Source organism: Castanea sativa, chromosome 5, assembly GCF_040712315.1.
Source record: "Castanea sativa cultivar Marrone di Chiusa Pesio chromosome 5, ASM4071231v1".
NCBI lineage: Eukaryota > Viridiplantae > Streptophyta > Magnoliopsida > Fagales > Fagaceae > Castanea > Castanea sativa.
This window is the reverse complement of record NC_134017.1, coordinates 29,114,565-29,125,571: the sequence shown is the minus strand read 5'-3', so window position 1 is coordinate 29,125,571 and position 11,007 is coordinate 29,114,565. Positions and strand designations below refer to the sequence as shown.

General features: G+C 33.3%; 1 protein-coding gene across 2 annotated transcripts; it reads right to left on the bottom strand.

Moving 5' to 3' along the window:
• Positions 1 to 483: 483 nt before the first annotated feature.
• Positions 484 to 9,303, bottom strand: LOC142636351 (SAGA-associated factor 29 homolog A-like). Of its 2 annotated transcripts, none has more exons than XM_075810541.1 (10): positions 9,069 to 9,303; positions 8,717 to 8,905; positions 5,055 to 5,148; positions 4,867 to 4,943; positions 3,725 to 3,834; positions 3,490 to 3,575; positions 2,384 to 2,437; positions 1,404 to 1,557; positions 1,207 to 1,220; positions 484 to 795 (listed from the first exon to the last, which is right to left on the bottom strand). In XM_075810541.1, the coding sequence occupies exons 2-10, from the start codon at positions 8,832 to 8,834 to the stop codon at positions 693 to 695; spliced, it is 810 nt and encodes a 269-aa protein (XP_075666656.1). In that variant the 5' UTR covers positions 8,835 to 8,905; positions 9,069 to 9,303; the 3' UTR covers positions 484 to 692. The 2 variants fall into 2 exon arrangements, with proteins under 2 accessions (XP_075666656.1, XP_075666657.1); XM_075810542.1 differs by having other exon boundaries at positions 3,725 to 3,831; positions 9,069 to 9,278.
• Positions 9,304 to 11,007: the final 1,704 nt, after the last annotated feature.

The window sequence follows — 11,007 nt, the reverse complement described above, 5'->3', positions numbered from 1 at the left end:
GCTTTCCATTTGGGTCACTGTTGGTTTTAGTAGGCAATTTTTGGCTCCATAATGCCGAGGCTCTGGCCATTTTGTTTGAAATTTGAAACTGTTCCAAGACTAGAAAGTAGAAAACCTCAACCTTTAAACAAAGTTACCACTTTGTTCTTTATTTTACTGAGGAACAAAACTTACACATACCACAAGTTATACGTGCTTATAATCATTCTTTTTCTTTTCTTTTTTTGCTGAATATTTCATTTCTTGGTAGAAAAACTTTTTCCCAAGAGAGGAATAATTTCAAATGACACTTGGGCATGTAAGATAAAAAATTAAACGGGGAATGGACGGAATGACAGTAAAGGTAAGGTCGGTTTGAGATTCGCTTATTTTGCTAAAACTGAATTTTTTTTGCTAAAAGTACTGTAGATAAAGGTAAAAGTTAGCTGAAATAAAATTGCAAGACCTACGAATAGTACCAAAAAGTGCAATGAGGCCTATGAATAGTACCAAAAATAAGCTGAATAATAAATTAAGCTGGTTTTTTAAGCGAGTGTCAAACGCACACTAAGTCTTAAGATTTTCAATAGTTGAGAGGGATAAGATATAAATATGATTATATAACATAAAAAAGTAACGTAAGGCACGTTAAAGGAAACTTCATAATGTTACATAACACTTGAGATTTATACACGGCTATAAACAGCTTGAATTCATTGACGAGATTCTTCAGGCAGAGGAACCACCTTTTGGAAGTGTACCGTCCTTTTAGGCAATGATCCATTTTCCTCATCATCATCAAATTCCAGTAAATAACTGCCCAACCAAATCATGAAATATGTATTATTGACAACATAATATAAAGATCTTAAAGCAAAATATCCTCATTTGAAAGCACATGGCAGTGTCATCATTCTTCTGCATCTTCCTTGTATGAAGAAATGACTTTGCTAGATAAATTAAGCTTATTTGTTTCCTTTAAAAAAATGTTAGAACCGTTTTCTTTTTTCTTTTTTTTGGTCATATGTTTATCATTTCGGTGACTAATGAAATCAAATTAGATTAGAATCCATAATCTACCTTGAAGAGAAACTAATAACACAAATTGAGGTTATCGTTTTTACTAATGAAATCAAATTACATAAGAAGCTATGGCAACATTGACAGTGCAATCTTTCCAAATATTATAGACAGTGAGTATTAAAAGACAAAGAATGATATACTTACTCATCCGTCTTCCTCTGAAAATATTTTGGAACAATTGATAGAAGGCCACAATATGCAAAATTACAAGAAGTAGTTAGATTCATGCAATACTCACAGGCATTTTCAAAAGGAAGTATAAGAACCTATAGAATATTGGATTTCAAAGGAAATGAATAATAACTTCTGTTCAAGTTAAAGAAAGTAGATAGAATTGTCACCTTGCGATGGCCATTAACAACAGTTGCCTTATAAAGTGCAGTTGTTCCTGGATAGACAGCCAAAACCTGACTTCCGGTAGGGAAATCTTGTACATTACTAAGATCATTTCTCTTGGGGAAAGGAATAATTCTTGACATGGGCAGCTTGTACTTCCTAAGAGCAGCAAAGTAAAAAGAATGTCACTTTCAGATGAAAATAGTTCAATTACATAGAGAAGTAAAATATATACATAGACCATATTATTCCTCTAAGCATTTAACAGTAGGACAACCAGCACTAATCATTAAGCCAAAGAAAAAAAAAATGGTGGAGAAAAGGCAACACTCAGCATCTCTGAGCCAATCCAGCTCATCAGGAACCATGTAAGTTCTAGTCTTCTAGTCATAAACCTGAAAGTCTTTATCCACATTCTTTAAATATTTTTAAAATAGAAATTTCTATCCAGCAAGTATCAACAAAAAGTGTCTCTTCATACAAAACTGACCTGCTGAAAGACCAATACTAAATCAGGCCAAAGAGAAAAACAATAAAGAAAAGCAATTTTAACAGTATAGGGCATAAGTCACAAAAATCAAGGAGGAGAAAGAACAGAGAGGTGGGGGGGGGGAGTCCAAACAATGGAAAAGCTTTTTTTTTTTTTTTGTTCCTTTTCTATCTCTCCCTGTTTTTCCCTTGGCAGAAAAGATGCAGTCAAAAGTCATACAACCCTTAGGAACAGTATTATGTCGAATTAAATCAAATCTCTTTGATGTAATTTGATGTCAGTAGAAATTATTAGTAAGCCAATAAACCCCAGATCACTCTACAACCTAAAACCATTAACATATAATAGAGTTCTCAATGCAAGTCAAGTAGCACGCATAGTTAAGCTAAGTAATTAATAATTATACAAAATTATGGAAATAGAAAGATAACATAGAAGTATCTAAATAGAATTTTAGATTGGGTAGTCAAATTACAGTCAATAAAATAAAGCTACCTTTGGCCACCACCCTCATCATCATCACCTGGTTCCTCATCTAGGACTTCAAATCTGCACATAGAGTTGCTTCTTCATAAGCAAGGAATAAAGTAATTTCTAAAGGGAAAAAAAATACCTAGAGTAGTGATGCAAGCAGCACAACCATAATAATTTTAGATTTTTTTTTTTTCAGATTTTTTTTTTTTTGAGAAACAGCGTTTCAATTTTGAATTTTGAATTTGGGCTTTAAAGTAGTGATGCAGGCAGCACAACCAAAAATTTTTTAGTGTTCATTATTTAATATATTTTTCTTATTTAAGATACCATATTTCTTTTTCATATTTTGAAGTAGATTTCTTATTAACTTTTGAATTTGGGCTTTAATGTTGTTGAGGATTTTAAAGAATGTAATTGAGGCTTGATGTAATCCTTGAAACCCATTAAAAAGAGACTCCAAGAATAGTTTGAAGCCTAGGGTTTTCTGTTTTTGTTTTCCATTTTCTATCCTACCCGTTCTGCATCAAGAAAAATTCTTCTACCCCTTTGTTCCATCACTAATTACTGGCAACACAAGATAAATGCAGTAACTTCTGTCTATGGTAAAAATATAGCAACCAGCTCACAAACAGTTTAATACTTTGATGTTATCTCCACAACAAGCTCATTCAAATTTGTATATTGATCCATTCTAGACTAACCCTCATGGTTTCATTCCTCACTCATCCACAAGCAGTCAAGGGCAACTTAGGCACATGAATATGGAGCATATAACATCTCTGAGCCAGACAGTTATATTCATATGGCATGTGTTTTAATGGTTATACATTGCACCAAATCATTAGAAAAGCTACATCTACACCATGCCATAATTCATTTCAAAATAATTTCATAGCTTAAGCTTCAATTTGACCTTGAGCTAGGCATTTTAACCAGGCTATGGCTCTTTTCTTCTTCTTTTTTTCTTTCTTGAGCTAGCCTGAAGCTCAAACAACACAATTATAATTTGATAAGCCAGCTCAAATAGGTCAATCAGTTATCATGATGATCTTGAAGAAGGGCTTTAATTCTTCAAAAAAGATAAAATCATGACATGGTGATGTCCTATTTACAAGAACTGAACTTACTCTCTTGTCTCCTTATCAAAATGCAGAACTTTTACAACGAACCACTCATCCTTATCAGCCTCGTCTAGTCTGACTCTAGCTGCTACCTGGAATAACAGTTCACATTAATAAAACTGAACTGCACAAAACATCATCCAAGTGAAAGAACTTGTTCGCCAAAAGAGTTAATTAGTTGGATGTGCTAACTCTAATGAAATCATGCATGACTAAAAAATATATCATGATATATGCATACCTGTTCTCCCTTTAAATTAGCACAAGCCTCTAGTTGACTTCGCACATTATTGGAAATCCTTGAAATATCTGAATCAGTCTTCATTCTTTTCCTTTTCGGATCATTGCCTTCTGTAATATATGTATCGTCAGCCAAATGAACAAAGTATATAATTTCCATAACAACAAGACAAGCATCTCGTTGGAATCAGCCACTAAAATGCATTTTATTGGCTTCATGTTTTATATTCACTAGCAAAGCTGTACAAGTTGATGAAACTTAAATGCTAATTTATGTGCCCTTTTAAACTTATTTGTGAGAAGTTCCTCTCATCCTAACATAAATTCAATGTCATCCACCAAAAATTGATAGCATGCCATGTCCCTTGATGCTGCTATTTATCACAATGAATTCGCTATAGCCAACACAATCAAGGATTAGTAACAGGATTCAAGAGTAATGTTGAGAACTGAAAAACATGCTTCAATCAACAAACCAATAGATCTGAGTTATTAGCTCGTCATGAAATGCTCAACATTAAATTTAAGAGTGCTGTTTAAGATGGCTATAGCTTGAAGTTCTTGGTATTTAATTCTCTTTAGAGAACTAAATAGAAATCTAAAGACTACATGTAATGAAAACAACATAACCTTTTTATTAAATGTACAAGTATGCATGAAAATAGTTAAGGACCTCACCTAAATCAAGAGAATTTCAATACAATAAGGACACGGATTCTTTTATCTCAACAATATATTTGGCATATGTGCCTATCTATACTCTAACTTCTTCCCTTCAAGTCCAAATGCATAACTTCACATGGCTAGTAGAATATGTATCGGAAAGTATCAATATATAAAATAAAATAAAATAAAACCCTAAAAACTTAAAACATGAAATCTTGATTAAAAGGATACAGATTCATACCTGCTTATGGCTAGTAGAATATGCATTACGAGATAAATTAAAAACAAACCTAGGCTAGGACCATTTATAAGATGGTTATTATTTTGAAAAAAATTTATGTATTTATATACACACACACACATATATATAAAAGCTTTTTATAACTGAAAAGCTAAAAAAGGAAAGATTGATCAAAAGGTTACAGCATTCACTAATTTTCCCATAATATATTATAGCTCAAAAATTCTAGCACAAACCCATCCTTCTTCTCAATTGTCCTGGAGGCCCAGAAGGAAGCAGAGCATCAAGTTGAGTTAACAACATGCTGGAAATGCTGCAGCCAAGTACAATACTGAGAATTATAAAAGGTGCAAAACATGTTTCTGTAATTATTTTTTTTTAAGTAGAAGATATAGATATCATAAAAGCTGTAGAATGGACATACGTTACTTCACTCTCTGACAGGTCTTTCGCATGAGTATACAAAACTTTCAACCTAGATAATGAATTATCTCCAGGCTTCTCAACCACCTCAGGAGCTGCACCAACATACAAAGAAAGATATAAAAACAAGCTACAAAAGAAAACAGAACTAGATTGTAATCAAGGAAGAATATTGGATCACATATAGTAGTGTACTCCTGGAGACATTGAGATGGTAGTGGTGGAATTCAGTTGCATGGTTGCCAACAATAATAGTGATGTTGGAATAGGTAAATGGTTGAACTTGAGATGATAATAGTGGTGTATGGGGTCAAGCTAATAGTAGCAGTGAGTTAGTGATGGTGGCAACAATGGTCTTAAGGGCTAGCAAAAAGATGGTGGAAAGGTTGTTCTAAACTAGAAGTGGAGTAATTGTGTAATAGTTAAGACAACAGTGACTACAGTGAGAGAAAATTATAGTGGTGGCAGTGGCGTTGTCAATTCACTGCTTTAGGTAAATAATTAACAAGAATCTTCATAAATTAAAGCATATAAGTTATGTTAGCATATTGTTATAATTTATGGAGTTATATTGGCATCAAACAACCATTTAGTTAGTGTAGGGACTTAGGCAATGCTTGCTTGGATGGAAGGCGGGGGGGGAAAAAAGGTGCGTAATGGAAAAGGGAAGGAGAAAAGTGGCTATCCTTTGTGTAATCGGGTGAAGGTGAAGAAGGATGGCAGATTGCATGAAGCCCCTCCCTCCAGGGCCCTCCATTTTCTATCCTCCCAACTTGGAGACAGGGGAAGAACAGACAAGAAAAAGAGTGTGGTTCAGTTGTTAATAACGATGGAACCAATGACATAAGTTCCTCCAATTCCAATTTTTCCAAGAAAGCCAAACACTTTAAAGGAAGGTACTTCCCTTCCCTTCACCATCATGCAATCAAACATAGTCCAATAGACAGCAGCAGCTATGAGTTGGGAGATGAGTAACAACATGAAAAAATTATCATTAATATGGTTAATAAAGTAAGTTTGAGATGTTTGGAAACAATCTCTTATGGAATTTAATTTTACTGACTTTTTATACACAGTTACAGAGATATTAAGCCAAGTGCACTTCTATCAAGAAGATTTTTTTTAGTTGATTTGTAGTAAAAAAAATTATCATTAATATGCTAAATAAAGTAAGTTCGCGATGTTTGTTAAGAATCTTTAATAAAACTTAATTTTACTGAATTTTATACACAGTTACAGAGATATAGAGGCTAGAGCGCTTCTAGGAAGAAGATTTTTTAGTTGATTGAAGCCTCCTTGCTTTATGTCATAGTTTTCTTTAGCTTATTTTAATTAAATAAATTCAGATCCAGAGAAATATTTACATATTCCACAATTACTATCCAAAATCTCTGATGATACCAACACATAGATGCACTGTTGTAACAATCTGTTATGCACATCTTATTTCTAAAATTTTGAGTAATATGTATACATATATAATATATTCCTCTCCACATTTCTCAAAGTAACAAAGCAAATTGTGAAGTTTTCCAGATTAAATATCCCCAAACACATTCCTATCTAACTCCCAGCATAGAAGATGAGGTCACTTTTTCCTCATGTGACGTATCCTACAATACTGACACTCATACTTTTTATCTTCCGACAGTAAGAAATGAATAATTTCAATCTATAAATTTGTTAAGTATGACTCTGCCAACTTGAATACATTTTACACGTAGAAAGGTCTACAAAAGTTATAGAAAGTTTGATCTACCTAGCACAGTTAATCTATATTGTGTCCCCCCTACACTTCTTTCCTTTCTTTTGAGCTGTATCTATGCCATGTCTCAATTTCCTACATCAACCAATTCAACTAGAGTACCAAACTCATACAGCTTATCTTAATTACTCAGGGTTGGCTGCATGCCACCATTTAGCTCTATTTAGAACCATATAACCTCTTTCGATAAACCACATGAGCTGGGTTCAAAATGTCATGAGACAGTTCGGTCCATATCTGGCATGGGCGTTAGAGCATTGAGAGGACCTTTCCCTAGTGCGAAAGGACTGAAGGACGCACCTCTGGTGTACTAGTTATCATGCCCAAGGTAAACGGTGAGCAGCCAAGTGTGAAGTGGATAACTGCTGAAAGCATCTAAGGAGTAGGCTTACATTGGCAACATCATGGGAAGTATTGTTATTCTTGAGTCCCAAGCATGCACCCAATCAAACAAAGTACCAACAATAAGCTAAGAGCTGGTCCGCCGTATACTCCAAATCCTCAAATGTTCGCCTATTCCGCTCATGCCTATCCAATATGCATATAAGACAACTACCCAATTATTTGACATAAACTTTCCAAAGTCGGCATAGGATGGTTCTGTTGAGAATTCAGGTGAGAAAAAGGAAATTACTAGATTGCTGAAGAAATTAGATTCCTAACTAAGCATTTTTAATATTTTCTATTACTCTCCTTCGTTCTTTAACAGATCCAAATGGATGCTTACGGAGAAATTATTGCATACTGTATTCATTTTCTACATGTACCCATTTATCTTAAGGTCGAGTTGATGTGCATAGATATTTTATTATAATGTTGCACATTACCCTTCCTTACCTAACATAAAGAGGTTAAGACTAGTAATACATAAATAGGTTAAGACTAGTAATAAAAGGTAACATATGATGATATAAGTACAATTTTTTTTTTATAAGTAAGAAAGAATGATATAAGTACAATGATATCAATTTTTTTTACGACATGGATTCTCACAAAGGCAGTGCCCTTTGGACCCACCTCTAGCGAGTAAACCACAGATACAAAACAGCACCGACCAGATACAATGATATCCTTTATGACAAAGAAATACATCGCTGAAGATAATTATAAGAGGTTCATGTGAAAAGGTGCATGATATGAAATAGTGACTGTATACATGCAAATAATCATCAGAGGATCTAACTAGCTGTCTTGCCTTGATGAAATATTCTCGATACAACCGATATCCCTATCAAGCATACTCAATAACACAGTGACCCCTCTTGTTGTCTTAAATCTAGGTTTATTTATCACTTAAGGAAACCCAACAAAGTTGAGCTTCTATAACCCATAAAGTTAATTTTCTACGAATTCTAATACTCCAAATTAGGCACCTCCACAGACTTAGAACAAAGCACAAACTATTAAGTTAAACAACAAAGTTTAGCTGAAGTGGAGAGCTCCTCATTGATCACGATCCAGTGACCAATTCTAGGTCCACAATATACACATTTTAAACCCATGATCGAATAATTCCCATCTTGGCTTTCCCAAAAATGAAATCCCAGACAGTAATTTAAACTTTCTCACACTCTCAAATTGATAAAAACCACCCAAACCATCCCTTCATAACATATCCACATTCAATGACACTAAAACCAATTGTCAGCAAAGCTCATGATCAGAAACAAAACCCAGCTAGCATAACTCAAATAGCAGCTAATTTCAACCAAACCCATCTCCAAAAACACAAACCTTAAACATTCAAACACATAAATATAAAAAATCTAAACCAGAACACAAACATTAACTAAATCAACACATACCCATTAATCCAAGGTACCAAAAGATAAAGACCGAACCTCAAGTTTCAAATTTTATTTTAATTTGGATCGATGAGTTAAAAGAAGAAATCTCACTGGCTTGGAGCTTCTTGTGCATCTTGTTGATCTCGACAAGCACCTCCTCTTGTTCTTTCCTTATCCGATCGAGCTCCTTTGAGTTCTCCAAGATTCCAGAAACCTCCGTAGACGACATCGCTTCTTGTCGACAAGTTTGAGAACTTTTACAACAACAATTTCAGTTCCATCATCTCCAAAGCTCTTCACCTGAAAGTTAAATCCCAAAAAAAAAACTAAAAACTAAAAGTACATGTATCACAGACAATTACAGTATTATAGATGCTGTACTAAACTGGGGTTTGGGAATTATTAATAAGGCAAGGAAAATTTCATATATATTATGAATTTCATCAATAAGATAACAACTTACAAAATTTTGAAAATTCCCATGAAGTAATTGACAATAAAACAGAACAGAAGTGCTTCAAAGTCGACGCCACCACAACCTCGATGATGACTACGAGGTTGCCTTCTTCGTCTGGCAGTAAAGAGAGAGAGTGTGTGTGTGTGGACACAATGTGAGAGCAAAGACAGAAAATGGTTGAGAAGGTGATTGATGTGAAGAAGAGATGATGATAATAACTTCTTTTATTAATGGTGTGTTTCTTATAACTTCTGTCTTGTTGCCACGTGTGATATTGTGCCTGCCTTTTCTTTTCTCTTTTCCTTATCTGGGGGCTTTGTGTTTCTGTTTTTTCCTTCGTTGGTCAATGGATTTCACACTATTTTTTGGTCTTGATGTCTGCTTTGATTTTGGACATTAAATAGGCCCTATGTTTAGGTTCAAGTGTCACTTTAATAACTGCCTCCAGCCCATAGGAAAAGCAAAAGGCTTTCTCATTTCTCAAATTACTAGTGGAGAGGAGGGAAGGGATTCAAAATTAAACTATTACATTTTTTTATATAATAATAAAATTATTACGCTTTGAGATTAAAAGGAAAGAAAGTTAGAGGAAATATTTAGCTTAAAAGAGTCTGGAGCATAATAATAAATTATTCCCTTTTTTTTAATTTGATAAATGAAAAAAAAAAATTTTCCCATGTTGATAATAAACTACTTCCCTTTTTTTATGATAAAAGAAGAAATTATTGACTTTGGAATTATAATCGAATATATGTGGCACTTTGTAGTATTTATTATTGATGATGCAGTTAATCAAGTGTTAGACTTGATTTGCAAACACCTGTAATAAATGAGAAATTATAAGGTCCTCACGGTGGACAAGTGGTGTGGTCCACCATTACCCTAAAAGATTTCTACCTGTTTGAAATTGCTGAGTTAGAACATTTTTTAAAATAGAAACTGATTACTGACTCAGCAATTTTAAACAAGTGGGAGTCTTTTAGTGGAATGGTGGACAAGTGACGTGGTCCACCAGAAGACTCTATAATTTCTCGTAATAAATAAGGAGGTTTATCAAGGTGCCAGAGGATTAGTTCGCAAACTCCTGTAATAAAAACGAAGGCTTGTGGGGGTGTTTGCAGGGAAGATCTGCTGATAATTAACTCAGTAGCAAATTGAAGAACAAAATTTCTTTTCAAACTAATTTAGAAATAAACTTTTCAAACTTTTTATATATCTTTATATTGAATGTAAATTTTAAAAATCTAACCGTTGAATTGAATATTTTTAGTACATTATTCATACTTACAAAATTTCAAGAAAATCAAAGATCAATTTCTATTTCATCACAAATGTTAAAATTTCAAGATTTTGTAATCTAAAGTTGTGTATAAAAAATAAGTTTATTGATTGAATAGTAAATAATATTAAATTTGAACGAAATTTGATGTGTGTGTTAAGAACATAAGGAATATGAAATTCAACAGTTAGATTTTCAAATTTGATACCCAAAAATGAATTATATGAAAAGTTGGAAGAGTTTCTAATTTAGAGAAAAACTTTGTTCCAAATTTAGGAAGAGTATCTCGAGAAAATTGATATGTTTGTACCTTTCAAGGTTGGCAATACTGTTATTTTATATTGCAGCTAAAGAAGTGATTACTTTGAGATTTCTAAGATTTGATTCCATCCAATCATCCCTTTAATTTTGTAGTTATTCCATTAAAGATTTTAGGAGTGTATAACTTGGAAATAATAAAAGAGTCATGTTAACGGATGCTTTTAAGGTAATTGTTAATAAACTATAATAGAAAAATTTTGACACCATTTTTATGGAAAATTTTAAAAGCTGCCAATATCATTTTCCCAATAAAATGTTTCTAAAAATAACGCTTAAACCAATTCTCTGAGGGCATTGGTTAACATTATGAAATTGTGGCAAAGTCAATGGACTTTATGAAGTTGC